This window comes from Capsicum annuum, chromosome 2, assembly GCF_002878395.1.
Source record: "Capsicum annuum cultivar UCD-10X-F1 chromosome 2, UCD10Xv1.1, whole genome shotgun sequence".
Taxonomy (NCBI): domain Eukaryota; kingdom Viridiplantae; phylum Streptophyta; class Magnoliopsida; order Solanales; family Solanaceae; genus Capsicum; species Capsicum annuum.
The window spans coordinates 125697430-125722263 of NC_061112.1; the positions used below are offsets into that span (position 1 = coordinate 125697430).

General features: G+C 30.3%; 3 protein-coding genes and 1 pseudogene across 3 annotated transcripts; 3 read left to right on the top strand and 1 right to left on the bottom strand.

Annotated features, from left to right (window-relative positions):
- Positions 1–47: 47 nt before the first annotated feature.
- Positions 48–1379, top strand: LOC107861179 (dof zinc finger protein DOF1.5-like). The gene has a single exon (XM_016706544.2). It carries the CDS (start codon positions 584–586, stop codon positions 1109–1111), a length of 528 nt encoding a protein of 175 aa, XP_016562030.2. The 5' UTR covers positions 48–583; the 3' UTR covers positions 1112–1379.
- Positions 1380–5604: 4225 nt separating this feature from the next.
- On the top strand, positions 5605–6543 carry LOC107858121 (annotated as a pseudogene).
- A 9251-nt stretch (positions 6544–15794) lies between these two features.
- LOC107859282 (major pollen allergen Lig v 1) lies at positions 15795–17748 on the bottom strand. The gene is made up of 2 exons (XM_016704245.2): positions 17352–17748; positions 15795–16414 (listed from the first exon to the last, which is right to left on the bottom strand). Exons 1-2 carry the CDS (start codon positions 17536–17538, stop codon positions 16095–16097), a joined length of 507 nt encoding a protein of 168 aa, XP_016559731.2. The 5' UTR covers positions 17539–17748; the 3' UTR covers positions 15795–16094.
- Positions 17749–22707: 4959 nt separating this feature from the next.
- On the top strand, positions 22708–24396 carry LOC107859283 (major pollen allergen Lig v 1). Its single transcript, XM_016704246.2, has 2 exons — positions 22708–23046; positions 23782–24396. Exons 1-2 carry the CDS (start codon positions 22875–22877, stop codon positions 24135–24137), a joined length of 528 nt encoding a protein of 175 aa, XP_016559732.1. The 5' UTR covers positions 22708–22874; the 3' UTR covers positions 24138–24396.
- The last annotated feature ends 438 nt before the right edge of the window (positions 24397–24834 follow it).

Here is a 24834-nt window from a genome sequence, read left to right on the forward strand (position 1 = left end):
ATTTCATTTCCATACTTTTCCTTTGAATCAATCTTATGATATGATGACTCTTTTTTTGGTCCTTTTTTTTAACCATTTTTTTTTTTTTTAACATTTATCTTGGCATATACTATAGGTTTAGATTTTCTAACAATATAGTACTAGTATATTTTTAACTTTATCCAACACATGCAGTAAATTTATAACCAGAGGAGTAACTAAAGGTTCTCCTGATCATCACCCATATACTTTTTCTTTCTTGACTTACTTTCTTTTTCTATTAGCAAAGAAAAAGACACCCTTTATCTCTCTCACTCTAATTCTCTCATGTTCTTTTTCTTCTATACTTTTATATTCTTCAAGTAGATCTCTTTCTCCAATCCATCCTCTATGAACTTTTCTCCTCCCCTATCTAGCCCCCCCTCCTCCCTCCTTCAATTGCACTTTTTTTTCCTTTTAAAGTACACATACATATACACATCTTTACCTAGCTATATATACAAATCAACTCCTTTAATTAGCCCTTGCAAGTTTTTCTCTACATCCAACATATACATTGATCACTTGCCTCTATAGCTCACCCCAAACAAGGCATCAAGAAAATATGGCTGAAGTTCAAGAAAGTCGCATCTCACAAGGCATCAAGTTGTTTGGTGCAACAATACAAGTCCAAGAAATTAAGCAAGCCAAAGTTCATCAACCAACAAACAAAGTTGATCAAGATCATGATAATAATAATAATAATGATCAAGAAAAAAGGCCAGACAAGATCATCCCTTGCCCTAGATGCAAAAGCATGGAAACCAAGTTTTGTTACTTCAACAACTACAATGTTAACCAACCAAGACACTTCTGCAAAGGCTGTCAGAGATACTGGACGGCCGGTGGGGCCCTACGGAACGTGCCCGTAGGAGCCGGCCGTCGCAAGGCCAAGCCACCATGCGGTCCCGGCCCGCACGGCGACATGAACGGGCTTTCAGATGGTTACTTTTTTGATGTTACTAATCATCATGGCAATAATAATAATATTCATCAACTTGAGTTTGACGGTGTGGTGGCTGAGGAAGATCAATGGCATCTTTTTCAGGCAGCAAAGAGGAGGAGGAGCACCTCCCATACCCAATCTTGTTGATTCCCGTATTTGTCTTCTAGTGCTTATGTAAAATTATTCTATGTACGTGGAATTAGTAAATGAAAAAAAAAAAAAAAAATTGGAATGAGAAAAAATGTTTAAACCAAAAAAAAAAAAAAAAAAAAAAAAAAAAAAATTGAAAGAAAAAAAATGTTTAAACCAAAAAAAAAAAAAAAAAAAAAAAACATTTGCAGGCTGACTTTGCTTCCTTGATTGTATATACAAGCTGTCTTTAATTAATTAAACAAAGTTGTCTTAATTAACTTAAGTATTACTCCCTCCGTCTACTTTTACTTATTCATTATACTAAAAATAAATATGTTTAATTAGTTTTACTTATCTAGTTCAGAACATCAACAACAGATAATTTATCGCTTAATCATAATTATCCTTATTATTAACTATAGTTACTTCGCAATGTTTTTCTCAAAACATTGATTTATTATTTTCAAAAAATGATACAGTAAAATTATCGTTTCATTCATCGTTGTTTAAGAGTTGCACCAAGTCAATATTAGACAAATAAAATAGACGAAAGAGATACTACTAATTATATGGCTGTTAGCATTGAAAGTTCCATTGATGTATATATAATGAATCATGTTGATCACGAGTTGAGGGACAAGGTAGCATGCCACAACCCATCATAAAAGCTCTGTAGTCCGACACACTTGTTATTATCATATTGGCCTAATAATTGCATGTCCCTTAATTTTGGGTGACTTTAATTTATTATAAATCTCTTCATTTCATTTTATATAATTGTATTTGATTGGAAAAAAAAATATTATTAAGATATTAATTAGTTGACTTATCAGCAATAATCAGAAAATAAGGTCATGGTTGAAAAAATATAGTTGGATAAAATACATTGATCACATAAAAGTTTACAATTTGGCTATTTTAAAGAAATGAAAAATGTCAAATATTTTGTAACGTGCTAAAATGAAATGAATGCTATGTAAATAATGGTGGAATTGAGTATTTTATACATATTCTAATATATTGAAGAGGCTTGGAAGTACGAGGCGGTCGTCATACCTGCTTCTTTCGTGATTTTACTATATCATTCTTAATAAATTATTATATGTTATTTAGGTATTACAAAATTAATAATATCTAATAAAAATATAAAATATATATTTATGACATGTCTGCTTCAGCTGCTTCAACCGTAATTTTACTATTTCATCCCTAATTAATTACTATAGGTCATTTAAGTATTAATCCATGATTTTACTATATCACCCCTAATTAATTATTATATGTCATTTAAGTATTAAAAATTAATAATATTTAACAAAAAATAAAATACACATTTATGACATGTCTGCTTCAGTTGCTTCAACCGTAATTTTATTATTTCATCCCTAATCAATTACTATAAGTCATTTAAGTATTAAAAAAATTAATAATATTTAATAAAAAAGATAAAATAAATAAATAAATGATAAACAAATTATTGAAGTTTTAAATTAACTTGACATCTTATATAAGACCTGTCTAAATTTTTTTCACAACTATTTTTTATATTAATTTGGTTATACCACTTCTAATAAGTTATTTCCTAATTGATTATTATATGTCATTTACGTATTAAAAAAATAATAATATTTGATAAAAAAAAAGTAAAATAGACATTTATGACATGTTTGCTTCAGTTGTTTCAACCGTAATTTTACTATTTTATCCCTAATTAATTATTATGAGTCATCTAAATATTAAAATAATATTTAATAAAAAATAAAATAAACAAAAAAAAAGATAAATTAATTATTGATGTTTTAAATTAACTTGACATCTTATATGAGGCCTGCTTAAATTTTTTTCACAACTATTTTTTATAGTAATTTTATTGTATCACTTCTAATAAGTTATTATGAGTCATTTAAGACATTTCTACTTTGGGACTTTAATCGTGATATTTGATTGACTCTCGAAATTATATCAGTGTCACATAAATTGAAATAGAAGAAAAAGTAATATAAATTTCAGTAATTAAAAACTTCAATTATTCTAAAAATATAATAGACTATCAATGCTACAAAACTTTGGACAAGGAGAGTTATAAATTATAATGGCTAACAACTTAAAATAGTAAATTACAATGTAAAAAAACTATTATAAATTACAATAGCTAACAACTTAAAATATCTAAAAAATATTTAAAATATAATTAATTATCACCTCATGGACGTCCTACCAGCTTAGTGGTAAGGGGTATTTAAGTACTTTCACTAACTACTGTATTCTTAACTATTAGATGACATTTGTACAAGTTTACACGTGTCTTAACATTTTTCGACTATACTGCTTGAGATAAGAACGCACATGAAGCGGTGCTTGTCATTGTTACCAACAAGTTTTGACATCTATGTCCACTTTGCCCATCGTCTCTTTCTCTGTTTGCAATTGTATTGTTCTCAATTTCTTCTTACAGTTGCTTGATTCTTAACTTGATTGTTACCTCGATATTTTTGTTCTATGAATTTTGTATTTTTGTTGTTATAGAATCTGTTATCTACTTTTTTCCTTTTTTATTTTTGCGGTATGGTAGCTTAATAGCTTTTCTTTAGCTAATTGGATGTTAATTGCTGCTTAATCTTTATTTTTTTTAACAAAGATATTCGTACTACTTACTAATTTACCTTAGCCATGTTTTTCGTTTTTGTTCAATTTGCAGGTTATTAACTTTTGGCAAAGGGGACAATAGTCGACTTCACTAGAAAATCAATTTACATATGCGAAGCAATTCAAGCAGATTAAATTAATCACAATGAACGGTAATCTCTGATTATTTTTTATTGCTGAACTTTCTGAATGTTTTCTTGATTCTTATTTCTTAGATAAAAACATGAGTTTTGTCGAACATATCACTTGGTCGATGACTTTTGTAGCCATCCGGGAAGTTCCATAAGATTAACATCATGTTATTTTGATGTGATTCACTATATTTCGGTGGCAATTGATAATCTATTCACATCAATAATTTAGTTTCAAAATAAGAATTGCTCAAGCACAACTACAACCATTCAAGATTTTGGACATTGTTTTGCGCAAAATGTATGTCTATACCACTAGAAATCATTAGTAAATATCGGCTAAGTGGTGTCTTTTTCCTTTTCTTACAACAAACACATTGAAAAGAAAGAGCATATGTTTCTTCAACCTTCAGATTAGCCAATTATGTGGGAGGTTTGCAGTTGAATCTTCTCTATGGAGCACCAATTCTTCATATTACTGTGTGTATAAGGAAGGTTAGAAACTCATGCTCCTACAAATTATACATTATGTGTATAATGAACAGACAATTATATGGTTGACGAAACCAACATAGTACTCTTTTACCAATTGCATCTCTTTATCTGTATTGTAGGAATATCTTGATAAACCTATGCTGAATTTATTTTTTTCCATTGATCAGTATTGCTTGTTACTGTAATTACTTCAATTCTTGCTTTTTGAAAATTTTTTCTGTATTTCAGCATCGTAGAAAAGTAGATTGATACAGGAAACAAGCTTTCTACTACACAGGTAAAGTCTGCATATATCCTACCTTTTCCATATCCATCATATTAGATAACACTTGCTATGTTGTCATTGTTTAAACAAAATCTCAACATGTAGGAACGTCAGAGTAAATGTTAAGTAACATGCGACCTCAATTTTTTTAGCTTATACAACTCTGAATCTTTATATATCTGATCTAATAGGGCTAAAAATAACTTCAGTTTTAACACTGTCGCTCCCCCAAAATTGGTATTTAATAGCAATTATGTGGTTTTTTGAAAGTTGTTTCGCTACCTGATACTATTGTTTCGTTATTTTGCAGTACAAGTTGATCGAAAATAGAGTAATATGTCTGACCTCTCACCCAGAGATATTTTTTATGCAAGTCCTTATCATATCCATGAAAGGGGTATACCTCTTCTTTTGTCTATGTGCTAATATCAATTGTTACTACTTGTTGGTGTTTTAGCTCCTGCATGACTTCTAAGTATTGTTTTGTCTAAGAAATTTGATCAAGGCTTGTATTGATGGTGGGCAAGATCCTTTAGCTTTTAAGGTGCACATACATGGATGTGGTGCGGAATCTGATCCTATAATCGATTTTGAGGCTGATTTCAAGGGAGTTGCTATTGGTAATACAACTTCTCCGCGAAGATCAACAATAAAGGAGGTTCAAAATGAGCTTAGGTAATGTTAGCATGCTACATGATACGAAATTTTAAGAAAGTAAAGGAGCTTTTGAATTTGAAAATCTTAAACTAAAGATATATGAATATACAAAAATGCCCTTTAATTTTGTAATCATAAACATGTTATGTAGAATGTTAAAATTAAAGATGTTGAGAGATTTTTAGGAGCAATTGCTCAGTATGTTCGCGCGACATGTGAATTATATTGAACTTTAGATATATATAGAAAGTTCGCCACCTCAGTTTTACTGCCCCATTCATGATCATGAATCATTTACGACCTTGGAATACACCATGTATGCCGAAACTCTTGCTGAAAAGCATGTACCAACAACTATATTTGTTGATCTTGAACCAACTGTTATTGATGAAGTTAGAAATGCCGCCTATCGTCAGCTTTTCTATCTTGAACAACTCATTTCTAGAAAGAAAGATGCTGTTAATAATTTTTCCAAAGGACATTATAATGTTAGCAAAGAGATTATTTATCTTTTCCTTGATCGCATTAGAAAATTAGCCGATAACTGCACTGCTTTGCAAGGATTCTTGGTCTTTAATGCTATTGGCGGTGGTGTTGGTTCTAGATTGCGTTCATTGTTGCTCGAATGTTTATCTGTTGATTATGGTAAAAAGTCCAACATTGCGTTTACTATCTACTCTTCTCCCTAGGTGAATACCTTATATAACCATGCATCTCTTATTTGTAACAGCAAGATTATTTGTGTCTGTTTAATTTCAGGTATCCATTACTGTTGCAGAACTTTATAACAGTGTTCTTTCAACTCATTTCCTTTTAGAACACACTGATATGGTTGTGATGTTTACAATGAAGCCATTATGCTTTCATCATATGCCCCTGTCATCTCAACTGAAAACGTTATCTGTACCTGAGATAACTAATGCAGTTTTTGAGCACTCAAGCATGATGGCTAAATGTGACCCAGCGCATCGAAAATATATGGCGTATTGGTGTAGAGGACGGTTCAATTTATTGACTGGTAAAGATTTTGCACCAATAACAAGCGTGAGCTACTTGTATCTAAACAGAGTACAGAAAATTTTCTAATGTGGATGCGACCGTGTGATTTTATTTTTTTGGTTTTGGGATGTGAACAAATGTCCAATTGGCTTCAAAAGGCATTCTTCCACTGGTATGTTGGAGAAGGCATGGAAGAGGTAGAGTTTTTTGAAGCCCCTGAAGATTTACTTGCACTTGAAAAAGACTACGAGTAAGTTGGTGCTGAAGGAGTTGATGACGAAAAAGATGGTGAAGAATATTAATGTAGACCAACAACTTTGAAGATAGTATTGCTCTAATACCTTGCATATGTTTTTGTTGTTATTTGCTATCAGTTGTTGTCCACAGGGTAATTTGACATTTATTTCCATTCAAGTCTGAATATTTTCAACTATCAGTGATTACCTACATGATAACTTACCATTCATATTACAGTGATTGTTCATATTATCATTTAATCTCTACATTATGATAATTGATTAAGAAAAATATAAAATCTTGACTTAACGGCTCTGGATTGTGAACTGTGAAGCTATAACGGTTATAAAGTATAGTTATATTATAATTATTGGACCCACGCTAGCACGGACTTCTACATCTAATATATGGATAATTGTTGTAGATTGGAACACAGGGGGTGGTTGCTAGGTATCATACACATACGTGAAAAGATACCTCGAATGCATACATTAATAAGAGAATATATATTGGAACACAGGGGGTGGTTGCTAGGTATCATACACATACGTGAAAAGATACCTCGAATGCATACATTAATAAGAGAATATATTATATATAATTGCATTATTTTTAATTAATTGGGTATTGCTTATATTTGCCTAGATATGTATATCTACTAGACATTGACGGGTCAATATATGTTATTATTTTATCTCAATTTATGTGATATAAATATAATTTAGATAATTAATTATTAAAATAATTTAAATATTTAATTATTATGATTTATAATGCTTTTCTTCAATTCTAATTTAAGTGACATTGATATAATTTTGAGAGTCAATCTAATATGTTATATCTTTTACGTATATTTTTTAAATTGTTAATTATATAATTTATAATGCTTTTAGCATAATTTTTTAATAAGATATTAATAGTCTCTCCATCTCAGTTTACGTATCTTCTTATTTTTAAATAATATATGTTATTTTTGGTCTTCCTCTGTCCCATCGTAATTTCTGTGGCACTAATATAATTTCAATAGTTAACCAAATATTTTATGTTGACAAATCAAAAAATAATTAGGAGTGATATAATAAAATCACGATTGAAACAACGAAGCAAGCATGTCTTAAATGACTTATAACAACTAATTAGAAGTGATATAACAAAATTACTATAAAAAATACTTGTGAAAAAAATTTAAATGAGTCTCATATAAGACATCAAGTTAATTTAAAATATCAAGAGTTAATGTATCATTTTATGTCTAATTTATCTTTTTTTATTAAATATTATTAATTTTTTGTAATACTTAGACGATTTATAATAATTGATTAGGAGTGATATAGTAAAATTACGATTAAAGTATCTGAGCAGATTTTCGACGTGCCTTGCCCTTTATTATTATTAGTTAGAAATATAAGTTTACCTCTACGTCTAGATTGCTATGTAAAGTTTCACCTGTTGATGCATAAGAAATGATATGTAAATGAAAACAGAGTACTTATAAATGTGGTGAAGTGCTTGACATAGTCATATATATAAACTAGTAGTTGAGACTCAAACAAGGTAAATATATTAAGTGATTTCATCTCATCCACCAAATCTTAGTGTAACAGTGTATGGTATTATTCAATACGTCTGTTGATGGGAGGTAGATATATTATCAAGGCGGGCAACTCTGATAATATACATGGGTTCATTTGAGTCCATAACTCTTTAACATAAAACTAAATTTATATATAGGTGTAAAATTGACTGAAATTTCTAAAAATGTTTAAATTTTGGACTTGGAACTTAAACAAGGTGCTGAGTTCATTGATTTCTAACACTAGTCTTGAACTCATAAAATTAAAATTTTGAATTTTTCTATGCACAACACGATTATATTTACTCCAAAACTAGCCAATTAAGACTAGAGTGATGTCTTATTTTTATGTGCTTGATTCCTTTTCCATGGAGTCAAGTATTGCGTACAAATTTCGATATAGAATATTGGTGAATAATGGCACGAATCCTATAAACTAATACCCCCCTCCCCCATGCCACGTATTATCGATTCGGCTCAAGCCGAGGAGAGATAAAGAATCAAAGATATAGTGATCGTGCCGTAAGATCTTGTTCCTTTCTACTTGACGTTTTTATTTTCCTCGATTTTTACTCGCTTACTACAACTGCTTATTTCCTCTTATCGACAAGCAAGGGGTTTTCTCACCAAATAGCAGCTGCACCGATGAAACAAGGGAGTTCTTTGGCAGAGACAAGGGAAAACAATCATTCAATGAGGTATGGTACTACACAAGAAAGACAAGTTGCAGCAGATAGTAGACCAATGAACAAGTGTATCTATTTATTTGCGACATAAGTCTCAGCTTACAACCGATTAGCGACCGACTTCAAGGAAGTGAGGGAATCAACCCGAAGCGGGTTATGATTTTTATCTGCCCGCATTTGTAGACTTTTGAGGCACGATTTACCGAGCGGATTTATTACATTTCCATGAACGTGATCTTGCTAGCTAGGTCTTTAATAGTTTTCTCAGAGAGGACTGTTTATAAGGCTTTAGATAAGAATCCCACTAATTCATTCAAAGAGAATCCTTTATATATGTTATATGCTGCTGCAGCTTTTCATCATAGTAAATTTGATAATTATCATAAAGCCATAGACTGGATTAACTAATTCATTCAAGGAGAATTCTTTAAATATGTTATATGCTGCTGCAACTTTTCGTCATAGTAAATTTGATAATTATCATAAAGCTATAGACTGGATTAAAGATCATGTGGATCCTTCTTTTCCTACCAAAAAGCTAACGCAACAAAATCCGAATTTTTTTTAGACTAGACCTTCGAGATTTTTTAGGGTTCATATATGCATTGATCCAGTCGAAGAATCAGCTCTAAAGCGACTATTCCGCGTACCCTATCTTCCTGCCTGCCCGCAGTTCTCTATGCTCGGTTCCACAATCAATTCCAGATCCATCTATTTGAGGGAGGTCCAATTCTGCGCTCTTCTAATTGCTTAGAAGTAGAAGTGCTTACGCCTCTTTACATCTAGGGCTCATCATCGAAGCCCTATTGCCCTGCAACGGCCAGAGAAAATTCATCTTACATACCACCATGACACACCACAAGAAGAAGGGCACCCTCTCCTCCCCCCTCATGTTGCATTCAAAATTGAGAGGGTGTCATGCAAATGTTTAAAGTTTGCAAATTAAGAGAATAATAATTCAGATGACAAATAAAAGTATACTAAAAAGACATATTATTGAAATTATTTGGCCAATTGACCTATAAGAAAGAATTAACTAATTATGGAAGAAATTATTTCCTACAATGAAACCTTTTCCACTAAGAAACAAAACTAAAATACAATTATGATAAAATTCATCTAAAATAAAAAAAAATTCAGGACAAATCGTAACACCTCCACCAAGAAGGTGGCTTCAATTTTTTTTTTTTTAAATCTTTTTTATTTTAATTTTACATTTTAAAAAGTTGGAAAAGAAATACCAAGCTTCTATTTAATAGAAGAAGCGCGGGGAAATACGATTTAGTCTACGGTGGAATTTATCCCATTTTCAGATACCAAACAATTGTTCCAAAAACATGTTGATCAATATTTTGATATAATTGATTCTTAAAGAGCTAAAACGAATAAGGAACTTGAAACCAGAGGGAATATAATAATATGTCTTCTTTCTTGTTCATAAAATTTTTAGAGCAGTGAAGGAATTGTTTCCAATTAAACAGTGCCATGAGTTGAGGGAATTATTCCCACCTTTCCATCAGGAGGTCTAGGATTTCACAAGTGGTCGTTTGGTGTGAGGTATAAGGGATAAGTAATCTCAGAATCAAATGAAGAATCATTTTATTTCATGTTTGGTTGGAGGTATTAGTTAATATCGGGATAACTTATCTCACCATTTACACCATAGTGATGAGATAACTTATCTCATATGCATGGTGGGATAAGTTATCTCGGGGTAACTAATCCCAACTAAACGACCCCTAGGGATTTGGAAAATAAAAGTGTGTTGCCTATGATTTGAACTTGAAATCTGAGCCAACATCTTGTATATTGTGTATAGAAATTCAAACTCTATATACTTATATATATAAAAAAAATAAAAAATTAATTATCTTATTTATGAATTCGAGTGAATATCCTTCCGATCCTCTAGATCTGCCCCTGCTTTCAATATGCATTTTAAATTTCTTTCTTGAAGGTTTGATGGGCCTAGGACCTCTAAGGTTGGTGCTTACGCTGAAATAGCTTTTATTGATCAACTACTTTATTTTGGATCATATATTTTAAAAAAATAGCTATTGTTTTGATCATCATCGATTCAGAGGTCAAAAATTTAAAATAAAAACTGGCCTATTTATGTTTATTAGGGGATTAACGGATCAACTTAAAACGAAACAGAAAAAGATGATTATATTACAATATTTAGGAAAAAAACAAAACTACTGCAGTTAATAAAAAAATACACATGCATGTATATATGCTTCTTGAATATAGAAACAATATTCTAATAAAGCCCCGATACACCTTATTCTCTCTCTTTTTTTTTTTTGGCCTAATTGATTAATGCCTCTAATATTCTATTATCTATAGCATATTTCGTTATTACAACCTTAAAGTACTTCTTTTGTGTGTGAATAGAATCAGAATTAGATGCCACTTTATGGTGAATTTTACTCACATGCACCAAATACAGAAAATAAAGAATTTCAGCGGGAAAAATGAAAGAATGAATTAGTCCTATTTATATGTGAGAAGCTTATGCGATAGATGAAAATAATAACTACTATATGAATATATTCACATATAAAAGGAAGTATTCTAAAAATATATTCTCTATATCTATATATCTACTCCCGTCCCAAATTACCCGTCCTAAATTTGTTAATTTGATTTCCCATTTTACTTGTTTTTTTTCACAAATCAAAAAGAGACAAATTTTTTTTTCATGTTTTACCCTTTGATTAATTACTTTTTCTTTAAATTAAAATGTAAACATCATTTAATAGGGGTACTACGATAAACTAGCTATGTTATTAATTATTTTTCTTAATCAATGTGCCATCTCAATTTGGGACGAAGGAAGTACTTTATAATAGTTTGATTTTTCAAAAGAAGTCGGACACTTCGACGTTCCACTGGTAATTCAGAAAAAATATATATTCTAATTTATGTATGAAATTAATCAGAAGGATCATATATTATAGTAATCACTATCCAGAGGAATCACGAGCATAGGACCACAGCTCCTTTAAATTTTAATTTGATTCATATTTTTGTAGCATTAATAGGTCTTAAATAGCCTGACCTAAAATATCATACATAATCCAGTAATTTAATTACGGAGTACATAGAATTTTGTGAAAAATTAATTTCTATCCAGTACTAGTACTTCAAATCTTACTCTATACCTATCTACATAACTTGAACTTTCAATATATTTTTCACAATCTTTTTTCATAAAAAAAAAAAATTATTCATAATTTTAATATCTAAACAACCTACAAAAAGCACTTGCAGATTCCAAAGATGTCAATGATTCTTTTGTCCTTTTTTAAAGTGGGGCTGTTAGTACATATTTTAGTACACATATCGATTTATAAGAAGGGTCCAAATTCATAAGTTTTATTAGTATAAAAGCAATGGGCCAGGTGCATGATTTATATGCCATGCATTTTCCTGAGAAAGTAATGATGTTATATAGTAAAAGGATGTGTATTTTTCTCTTTTATGGGGAAGTTGGGTATTACGTATGCAATTTCAAAAATAAAATTTACTCTAGATTTATTTATACTAATATTATATTACTAGTTAAATTGACCATCAAAGCCATGCTTATATAGTCTGCAAATTCGTTTATTTGACATAATTATTTATCTGAGGCCAGTCTTAATTTGTACGTGATGTTAAGTTAGATTTTTAAATGGGAAAAGGATAAAAATAACACCTAAAACTAAAATAATTTTATAAAACTAGCACCTAAATTCTTAACCCTGGTAAATAGCCACTTGGCGAAATTAATTCTAACCGAATGACCATTTGGCGTGTGTGGGGAGTGACATCTGTGAGTGGACATCATTAATCAAAGGTATTTTCTTATTGGTTTCTGGCCAAATATTAAAACAAGAAAGAACAACCTTTTAGGTTACTAATTCTCAAAATCACAAACACATAGCAATTGCTTATTTCCTGTCACGACCCAAAAGGCCATGAGTGGCACCCACTCTAATCTTCCTGTGGGAGAATCATCTAAATCGAATCTTTATCTAATCACTTAGTCAATATTAAGATGATGATATCATAAAATTAGCACTGTAACCATAATCCAGAACTAATTATTAATTATGCAAAAATCCAACAAATTCATTACTAAAATCCCCAAGACCTGAAAGTCATCGTACAAGAACTTCTAACAAAATCATGTCTAAAGAGATTTCCAAATAAAGTAAATTAGGAGTGTTTCATTGCCCAAAAGATGGACAATAACAACTAAGATGACCCGTGGCAGGCTGAAGACGGAGTGATCACCCTTCGGATCAAGATCTGCTATCAATTCTAAAGGTGAAGTCATGTCTGAACCTCTGGAACACTTTATGCACTCAACAAAAGAAGAGTACAGGATAATATCAGTACAAACCACTATGTACTGGTAGGCATCATAGGCCAACCCAACTTAATAAGATGTACACAACATAATTAGAAAAATAAGTAAACAGGTATCATCAAATAACAAATTCTCATTGGACAAACAATACAACAATAACAAGTCAACAGTGCTCACAAACAAACCACATAACAATCAAGAGTATCCATCATACCGTAAACATCCACAGAATCAACACAAGTATGTACACACATGCTATGAGACTTATTTTTGCCCAAATAATCATGACCTGCAGGGAACAGTCTATGTTCATGTACCGTACCGGCGTGGTACCCGATCCAACATAATTATAAACGTACCGGCGTGGTACTCGATCCAACATAAACATAAACAAGTATCGTCAATAGCATTTTGTGCAGTCTCACAGCATACAACACAATGTACCAAGTTTACAAGTACACTTAAAGTTATAAGACAATTCCATCAAGTCAATTTTCAATAAACATTTATACATGAATCAACAATCCAAACTTCAACAATTCCAAACATGTACGAATACCAATCCACAAGTATTCAATTTAGGAGCATACACACAATTAAGTCGAATCTAAACTCCAATTAAACCGTAACCTACCTCAACCGAAGAACTCAAATACAAGCTACCCTGCAAGGGTTTTGCCCTTCCATAAAGCTTCCGAATGTTTCAAATCTGCTTCAACATATAATTCTCAGAAGAGTATGAACTAGTATGCCAAATTTTAACTACAACGAATCATTATTCGATCCCCAATTAAGAATTTCTAATCTACAAATTCTCACCAAATTTAATCATAATTATTAATAACGGTGCAAAATTGAAGTACTCCAATTACATAGGAAAATCCCTTCAACTAGTAAATTATTGCTAATCCCTAGATTATCATCACAAAACTAATGATAGATAATATATTTTCTTAAATTGATTCGCACAGTACATTGTTTTCACTAATTTCCAATTTCACAAATTATATGCACATAGTGTACTAACAATGCACAGATGGTGTGCTAACTTTCAGTTTCACCAAATTATATGGACATAGTGCATTCTCCCCTAACTTCGTTTTCCTTTAGCGGCGAACATACTGCCTAAATTGTTTTCAATTCTTAATAAAGCCAAAAATAATTCAATCATTAGCCAATCATTTAATGATTATTACTATACTACACCCAACATCATCATGAACAAATTTGCAAAACAATTTCACTATCAGTTTTCTCGACTCACCTGAAGTCGTCGTTCTTTTGTTTTTCTTTTATGCTGTGTGAGAAAACCTACGCGTAACTTCTGCGCTTCACCTCTCAATCTATCTAACCTTATTTTTAATAAATATGTTAAACTCTTCTCACTTAAATTAATTATTTTATTGACCACATAAAATAATAAACTACAACTTTGACCCATTATTAATTATCTAGGATACCCAAAACTCTAATATATCCTCAAAAAAATCGATACTACTCATTCCGTGGGTCATAATTCACGTACACCAACTATGGAGTGAGCTAAAATAAAGAAAATGAAAAAAAATTTTACAGTCGACCGGGAGGATCGTTACATTTCCCTTCTTTTTTAAGGTACAAAATAATTTATCAATATTATTTTCTTTTTGCAAAATCAGTAGGTCCATAATTTCAACGCAGCAGCATAACTTCTGGGTTTTCTCCATAGAAGTAGAAATACGACAAACAGTTTATTTTGCATTCACCAATATTATTAAAATAATTTACTAATTATTTTGCTTAATTTTACTTATTTATACAATAAAATACAATATCATATACTTTTAATATAATACAATTGTTAAAGAGATATATTTATAAATAATAATGATACAGTTTCTATACATATACATATTCTATGTACTTATAGCATTTTTATACACATTCTTTACAGTTTTTAATTACAATTATTATTTAGATACACATTTTATACGACTCTATATAGTTTCTACATGCATTTTAAAAATGTATCATTCTAGTATAAGAGAGTATCAATTGAGTATATGGACACTGTAAGTGTATCAACGTAGTATAAAAGTGTATTAATGTGGTATAAAAGAGTATCAATTTGGTATAGGGACTGCATGTGTTTGCATAGAATTTTCTTTCTCTTTTTTAAAAAGTGTATCAATATAATATAAAAGTGTATCAATTTGTTATAAAAGTATATCAATTAAGTATAACATGTGTTCAATTGGGCCAAATGACTAAAAAGGGTATTAAATTAGACCGACTAACTTAAGTTGTCCACCTTTTCAATTATGAGCCATTTTTTTAAAAAGTGGTTAGTCCATATCCTTTTTCCTTTTTAATACTTTTTACAAAGCCAAAAAGCAAAAATCAACCATCCATGACCTAAGAGAATACTAGAAATTGGGGAGAAATTTACAGTAATATACAATTAAGACAACTAAAATTGTTGCTTCGTGATTTTTTTTTTGGTTTTGTTTTGTTTTGTTTTCTTAATGAAAAACATTGTACATACATTTGATTCTTAATACAATAGAATATTGAACGATAATCTCTGATACAAATAAGTTGTTGATTTTTAACAAAGAAATCAGGGAAATAATACAGAAAGACTTCCAAAAAATATTGGCAATAATTCAATAAAAAAAATGTAATAATATTTTATTAATAACTCATAGACAATACATTTATACTTGCAATTTCTAACTCAAAAATAAAAACTATGCTACTGAGCAAAACATATGCTAAACATATGATGCTGAGCAAAATTCTAAAAGTTAAACTACGAATAGATTTACTTGCAAATGTTCTAAAAACAGTGCAGCAACTATCTATTTTATTCTTATAACATCGTGAGACATATTAGCTATCACGAAATACTTATTTAAAAGTAGATCGAGAATTAATCCAATCTCGAAAAATAAAAAGTGGTTGAGAAATTTATTTTCGATCCCAATCTGGTGAACATTTTGATGAGACTTCTTTGGTAAGAAAACGTAGAGGTTCTGTTACATATGTTTGTCCATTTTTGAATTTTTTGCCATAGAGTTCAATTGCTGTTAATGTAGGATACTCATTATTTCCTATAAATGTATTGCAATCTTTTCTGGGACTGCTTTTCAAAAATACCGCACAACTTTCATCACTATGATTTCCTTCTAAAAGTATGCGATAAGATCCGATGGAATTAGTCAAGGCGGGGATACTCAACACCTGTTTTTTAGTTTTGAATTGGTGGCATTGCAACTGCACACCCGCACCTGCATCCATGTGAATATATTTTTAATAAATAAAATCATATTCGTTCTAAATTGATTTATGTCAGATTTTGAATTTACCTCTAATTAACTCTCATGCAAGGGAGGTGTATGCTTAAATTGTCGATGAATATTAATTTAGTACGTGTTCGACCGGTCACAGGATTTAGGGGCTCAAATTTGAAGTTTTGATTCTAAATCATCATTTTTTTTAATGGAAACTTCAATTTCAAATCATGATTTGAAATCTAAATTTTTTTTAAAAAAAGTAGGGTTTCACATTCCAAGCATTGATTTTAACTTTCTAAAATACAAAAACCTGGCACATAAATTTATATTTTACCAAAAAAAAATAAAAATAGAGATTATTCATATCACGTGAAGGGATTATACAAAAGAATAATTACTGCTACTATTTTTTTGGAACAATGTATTTTTGTAAAATTATGTATGATATTTAAAAGTTTGTATTATCATTATCATATGATCACAATCATCCTTAATAAAGACATTCATTATCCATTATTACAAGAGTAGTTTTCTAAATCACTCATTCTTAAGTGTGTCATTTGATTAGTACTGCTACACAATTTGTAGCTTAGGAATAAGTGATTTAAAAGAATACTTCCAAAGAAGAATAAATAACTTCCAAAATCAAATACTTTTAAAACAGATTCAATTATTCAAGGGACAATCAAAATAATATGCAACATTGATCAAAAAAAATATAATTTTTTTTGGTTTACCATTCGATATTCGGTATCCGCATTGGAGTCCGACTAATTCAGATTTGCACCGCATAAGGCCCCGTTCGGAGGGAGCGCTCCCTACCAAGAATTTTTTCATACCAGGGCTCGAACCGAAGATCTCTAGTTAAGGGAGGCGCAGCCTCATCCGCTGAACCAGTGGTAAAAAATATAATAATTAAATATACACATACCTGGTAAAGGCTCACTAAGATTGGATAAAAATGCTGCACGACAAGGATCACAATAGACACGTCCCTGTACAACGAGTAAAGGATCTTTTTTCTCTTCTTTTTTTTCTGTTGAGCCATCGCTAATTCCCACAAGGGAAAATGAACAAATAGTACTGGCAATCAACATTATAAGAGTTGATTTTTCCATTTTTTTAAAAAAAATTATTTTCTTTTTTTCTTTTTAGGATAGAAAGCAACCTTTGTGATAGGAATAAATATTTTTATGGAACTTACTATTTTGAAATGCTTTATTTATACTTGTATTGGGAGAGTAACTTTGTTGTGCTTTTGTGGTGAGGAATTTTTTTATTTTACTTGAATTAGTAAATCCGTTACTTGTTTTTGTAATATGAATGGAAGATAAAAGAAAAAGGCGCTAGTTCCTCCTATTTAAACTCTTATTACAAAGAGAAATCAATGTTACCAGGTCACGTCAATGCTCAAGTTCCGGAAAGAGCGGCTCTTTTAGGGCCCGTTCATGGAAATTTTTTCCTTTTTCCTGAAATTCTTTTCTGAAAAGTGAAAACAGGTTTTTGTTGTTTTCACAATTTTTTAATTTCAACTTTTATTATTATTACATATAACCTCAATCTTTTAAATTTTTACATAAAATTTTCCTTATAACATTAGTTTTCAATATTACGTATATAGCAATTTTAAAGAATAAGATAATTATAATTTCAAACTTAATGCTATCCTAATTAATATATATCTCTTTTTTTCTCTCATCATTATTTTTCTCCCTTATTTAAGACATTGTTTTACTGCTAATTTATATTTATACCCATAAATATATAAAGTATTATATTTATAATAAAAATATACAAAGTATGTTATATATAAAGTTTATACCATGTATATACCATATACACACATATATAAATATATAAAGTATTAAGAAATATACTAAGTATATTTATAATATAAATGTACAAAGTATGTTATATATGAAGTTTATATGTATATACCATATACACACATATATAAAAATACAAAGTATAAAGAAACATACTAAGCATATTTATATATTTATGGTATATGATATAATATACCATAAATATGCAAAGCATGTTTTACATTTACATAGAAATAATTTATTCACACACAGTAAAATCTTTCATGTATAAGAAAATTAAAGAAATAAATTAGCAGCACTCTAAAATTTAATAACAACTCATCATTTCCTATTTTTTAGGAACGGAAAATGAAGAAAATAAATTAAATAAATTCCTAAAAAAATAAATTTGTTTGAAAGATAATATTTGTTATCTAAAAATCAGAAAACAGTGATCTGTTAATATAACATTCATATTTAAAATTTTTAAATATGAGAAAATAGCTATTAATGTAAATATTATATATGTCATAATTGAAATTCATTAAATATGGCCATGTATATGTAATTATTTTTATAATAGTGTCTAATTGTGTTCTTTTTTCATTAGTAGGTAAATTTTAGTTGGGTGATTTTAATAGTTTGTAAAAGTTAGAGCATAAAATCATATTTAAAAAAGTTTTTCAAAAGTCAAAAAAAAATTTCAAAAAAGATATGACCAAACACAACTCCAACTCCAATTTCAACTCTAACTCCGAAAATTTTTAATTTTAATGGCTAAACGGCTACTAAGTCTTGACCACATTTCCATGAAACCAAAAAAGAAGGTCAACAGTAAAGTCTGGCCCACAAATTTTCACAAAGTTAAAAAAAGAAGAAGGTGAACAATGAAACATGCACCCTGGTGACTTACAAGTCGCTAGGCCCACAACGTTTTGTCTGTTTTGATTTTTTTAAAAAAATTAAGTGTTTCTTTTAAAATTTTTAATCAAAAAAAGAGTCTTTTTAGCTTCGGACTTCCTAAAGAGTAACCGACTACTACCAGTCGGAAGAGCTTCATTATATTCCCTGTCATTAGAAGCACCAAATTGTCAATCAGAAATTTCTAACTGGATAATATTTTCTCTAGGTAAACAAGCTCCTTAAAAATGAGGGGAAAAAACAAGCTTTACTAGTAACATTTTAAGTTAATTGTGTCCTTCTTGTCCTTCAACACACCTCATTTTCATTCTCACCCCTCATAGCCCTCATCCCCACCATCCCACCCTCACCTCCCATAAAATTTGTCTAAATTATATACAAATATTTTTAGGATAATATTTTTTCCTTTTCTGCTGAAAAAGAGAATATAAGTAGGAACCCACTTATCTCATCCCTTCTACCAAACGAGCCCTAATTAATAAGTGTCTAACAACAAGAAGATAATAATTAAATTAAACTACAGTGAATTTTCTAATATATTAATTAACATATCATATAGTTTCTTAAGCAACATTTGATAAAAAAAAAATTAAATTATTAAAGAGATTACTTATGAGTGACAAGTGAGTTGAAATTGGAATATTTCCATATATGATAGTACTACTACTAACACTTAATCTCGTAATAGCTCATTGTCACACCCCTCTTTTTCACCGCGTCCGACCCCTGCTAGGGAGTTGGTTTTGGAGAAAAATGAGTTTTTCCAATTAAAGTGACGTTTTGAAAAGGGATTGTTTTGTTTACAGAGTCGCCACTTGGAATTGAGTTTGGGTGTTCCAAGTCACCTTATTGAATCCCTATTCAAAAGGAAATGACTCTTTAATTTTTATTTTTCGATCTGCGAACTAGAAATCCGGATAAGGAATTCTGTTGACCGAGGGGAAGGTGTTAGGCACCCCTCGAGTCCCGTGGTTCTAGCACGGTCGCTTTAATGACTTACGTCCGGCTTAAATTAATTTTTTTTTTTTAGGAATTACAAATTTTGTTTACCTAAAAGTTGTTTGCCTCCCGCTTTTAATTTATTTTGAAATTATTTATTGGCGTGTGGCTTACCGATAGTAGTACTTTTCGGCCTCACCACAAATTTTGGCACGTTTCTCGCGCCTTTACGGAATTTATAAGTCGTTTCCATTTTTCTCATGTTTAAGCAAGATTTTAGCATGCCAAAAAATTATCTATCTCGATTAGATCGGCTTTAAAATGATATGTTAATTTTATTATAACGATGGTTGGTATCAGGGCTTTCCAACTTCATCGTTAATTTTCACCTGTATAATAAACTTTAATGTTCTTTGAAGTTAAGAACTTAACTCATTTTTTATGAATTCACTCTCTTACAAGATCGATTGTTATGAGTAAACATGTAGACTAGAAGGATTCAAATTGAAGTTTTTTTTTTCTTAGCATCAAAAAATGTAAACTACTCTCCTTCAGCATATAGATCACAGTAATTGTGCACTAAAAGTTGTAACCTTTGCCTCAAGATAATAGAACATGGAATAGTTCGCAAACCTTCTTCGTTAGTGCCACTTTTCCTTTAAGGGAACGATTAATCAAGTCATTAACCATGTATCAAACTCCAATTTATTCCAACTTACTAGAATGCCATTGTGAACTACGTCTTATATTTTATCTCAGTTTGAATCTAATTTAACCACTTTACAGTGTATTTGGAGATAGTGGTTCACATGACGTGACTGAAATAAAGAATCACACAATTATAATCAACTTCATCTTGAAACACCATATGAAGATTCTAGCTAGAAAAGCTACATATTTCTGAAGTTACATAACATTTTCGATCTTGCTTTGAACGACAATAATTTATAACAACATTTGGTTTGGAGGATTACGGAAACAAAATGTTGATAGGAAAGCAATAAAATTTAGTTAGTTTCATTTCTAGTTAAGTACATCAGTTAGTATATGAAGAATAATGTGCGCAGGTATGTGTGTATTTTTTTTTTTTTTTTTTTATTTGTTTTTCTTTTTTTTTTTTTTTTTTTTTTTTTACATGCATGCATGCATGAATCCTATATTCTTGTTCTCATTTAAACACAATTACACTAATCACGCACTAATTAAATGTATCACTATATCTTCTAACGTTAACAACTCTAAAAATCATCTTACGCAAAACTCAAAATTATTTTAATGAATATTATTTCAAACCAACAAACGAATTATATTTTTAAAATGTAGAGCACGAAATACATGAAAGTAACAAAATATACACGCCAGATAACGTAAGAAATCATTGAAAATAACTTTATTCATACTTTTACTCTCAACGAAACTTATAAAGTAAATAGTGTAGGATGAGAAAAAAAACCTGAATAATGAATTAATTAAAAGAGAAACCCGATGGACGTCACCGAAAACTCAACCGGAACTTCAAACTCAAACTCTCCTTCTTATGTTTTTTTTTTCCTTGGTTTTTCTTCTTCTTTTTCCGTGTGTGTGTGTGTAATATGTAATATGTAGTTGTAGTGGTTTTTTCTTTTTTCTTTTCCGTCTGTGTGTGTGTGTTTTATATGTAGTTTGTAGTTGCAGTGGTTTTTTCTTTTTTTTTTTTTTCCGTGTGTGTATTATGTCTTATATAGTTGTAGTGCATGTGTGTGCTTTTTATATTATATGTGTTGGTCTCCTAGTGCATGTGTGCATGTAGGAGTTATATAGGTAGTGTGTGTAGTGTGTTAGTGTCGTGTATGTGTGGGGAGAGAGTGGGGGAGGTTGATTAGGAGTGGGGAATTGTGGGTGGTTTGGGTAGTTTAGGTTTTTTTTTTTTTTTTTTTTTTTTATTATTTTTATTTATTATTATTATTATTATTATTATTTTTTTTTTTTTAAAATAAATAAATAAAAATGAAACTTATTTAAAATGTGACTCTATTTTTGTAGTTTTCAAAATTTTTAAAACAAACTTTTTAAAACTAAGATAAAATTGAAATATCTAACTTAGACCTAAAAATAAAATACATATATATATTAAACACTAAAAATGACGTAAAACATTAGGTTTTGGTCAAAAATTAGGTGTTTACACTCATTTTAACAATTTAAATTATTAGAAATAATATATTTTTATTAATTTGTTATTTAAAATATGCTTCACAAAAAAGTGAGATAATCCATACTAATCAAATAAAAGAATACTTTTTATAAAAGATGATGACAAAGTTTTCTGTTGCGCTATTTATACTGGTCACTCATGTAAATTAGTAAACGAGCTACATGACACTAATCTTTCTTCTTCACCAATACCTCCTAAAAATTCTGTTGAGTTTGTTTGAAATGAAAATGAACTTGAGACTTGAGTGGTACACAAATTCCTCATTAAAGGCCATTCTTTCCTAGTCCTTTAGCATGACCAGACCAACATAAACATTGAATTTAAATTGTGTGTGTGGGAGAGAAAAATGGAAACAAAAATTAAACACCAAGAGTTAAAATAGGAGGCATGCCTTTTTATCTACCATTGGAAATAAAAAGTTATGCCAAAATAAAAGTATATATAAAGCATCCCTTCAAGATTGTACATTTCACATTTTCCGTTGGACAAAAAGGGTGCTTTCTAATTTCGATTTGCAGCCTGCAGAGAGAAACAAGAAAGGCCAAAAATATTTATTTCATTATTGGAAAAAAAGAAAAAGAAAAAAAGGAAGAAAATGGGAAAATCAACAATAATGTTTATTGCTAGTGCTATTTGTTTGTTTTCCCTGTTAGGGATTACTCAAGCCACAGAGGAGGCTGATAATTATCAATTTGTTCTTACAGGAATGGTCTATTGTGATCCTTGCCGTGCAGCATTCAAAACCAATCTTAGTGAGCCCATAGCAGGTATATTTTATTAAGGAAATAATTTATTTTTCTTCCAAATATGTCATTATTGTTGGATTTAGGGCAATGTATTAAAAATTAAAGAAAAAGTGAGATGACTTTTGAAGAGATATAGAAGGTAATTAAGGCAACAACTCTTAAGGGTTGTTTGATTTGAGGGATCTAGTTGAGTTGCCCAATATATAATTTTGAGATTAAATGTATCTTGTGTGTGTTTGGTTGAGGCAATTTTTATCTGGTTTCAGAAGAATTAAATCGAAGAATTTTTTGGAAATTCTACAAGATTCGTTCGTACATTTTGAGATTAAATGTATCTTGTGTTTAGTTGAGGCAATTTTCATCTACATCCGGAAGAAATCGAAGAATTTCTTAGAAATTCTACGAGATTCGTTTTTTTTTTTTTTTTTTTTTCCTGATAAATGATCAGAACTTCATCTAGATTACTTAAAAAGGGGAAAAAATTGTTTTACAAACATGAGATTGTTTATCCAAAGTAAGTAATATAGTAAGATATATAATTTTAGGATAACCCAATTTTAACTTTTTAAGCGAGTCCACAAAAACCTTAAAAAGTTTGATAATAATATAAACTATGTAGAGTATATATTGTTATAATAAAAAATTGCATGCGAGTACATAGTTGGAGTAGTCGAAAATAATAAATACAATATTTGAGGTCATACAAGTTTAATTTGTAGTACTTAGATTTGTGCTAAACAATTTGCTCGCGTGCAGATGTGAGGGTAGGGATGCAATGCCGTCACCCGGAAACGGAGAAAGTCACAATAACTGTGACCGCCTCAACTAATTCCACTGGATATTACCACATGCTGATAGAGGGAGACCACGAGAACGAAATCTGCGAGACCTTTTTGATCCATAGTCCCAGAGAAGATTGTCTTGAGGTACCAAAGGAAGGGTTTGCGAGGGAATCATCAAGAGTTACACTCACAAACCACAATGGCATTGCTGGAAAATATCGTGAATCCAATCCTCTCTTTTTCTTGACCAAAGAAGTTGCACCAGAATGTGCAAAAGAATTCAGGGAAATGGAATATCTCCCTGAACTTAAGGATATTAACCAAGCTTAAATAAGGGTTAATTATTTGAATTTACAAAAAAGTTTGTCCTAATAAACTTTTGGATGACATGGTCATTTTCTTAATCTATATTTTGTATTAGTTTGAATTTTGAGTTTGAGGCTTGAGAGGTTTCTAAACTTTCTTCATCAGAGCTTTCATTTGTACGTGGAAATTCTCATTCAAGGCTCAAATGTAATAGTAATGTGTTTAACCAATAAAATATAATACTAATGCATAAATATATATAAAATACTTCTTTGGGTCCTTACTTTGTGTTTCATTGATTTCCTAAGTGTTTTCAGTTATTATTATGATCCAGTTCTCTTCATGTTCGAAGACCTTGGATAAAATTACTAAATCAACGTATTTGCTGAACATAAACATGGCTTAATATACAACTAGTTTTGTCCTGGAGTTTGAACTTCAGTATGATACTTAAGGTAAAGTCCTCGAGTACTTCTACAGCTAAAAGTACAAGGATTGCCTTTGAGTTCGACAAAGCCAATTAAGACTCATAATTGATGCATGGTTTTATAATTGAGAACGATCAATAATTCGATCCTTAAATAACATACAGGCATGGGGTCATACTTTCATAAAGGATGAAAGTTAAGAAGTTCAAGATAAGGTTGATCATGAGCTTCAATGAGAGGTAAAAAAGGGGGTAAAAAGAGCTAGCCCAGTGCAGAAAATTGCCCGTTATGCG

Excerpts from the sequence above, each read along its gene's own strand:
- LOC107861179 (XM_016706544.2), top strand. The coding sequence starts at position 584 with ATGGCTGAAGTTCAAGAAAGTCGCATCTCACAAGGCATCAAGTTGTTT.
- LOC107859282 (XM_016704245.2), bottom strand. The coding sequence starts at position 17,538 with ATGGAAAAATCAACTCTTATAATGTTGATTGCCAGTACTATTTGTTCA. Across the intron at positions 16,415-17,351 it reads TCTTAGTGAGCCTTTACCAG|GTGCGGGTGTGCAGTTGCAA; the intron begins GTATGTGTATAT and ends ACATGGATGCAG.
- LOC107859283 (XM_016704246.2), top strand. The coding sequence starts at position 22,875 with ATGGGAAAATCAACAATAATGTTTATTGCTAGTGCTATTTGTTTGTTT. Across the intron at positions 23,047-23,781 it reads TCTTAGTGAGCCCATAGCAG|ATGTGAGGGTAGGGATGCAA; the intron begins GTATATTTTATT and ends GCTCGCGTGCAG.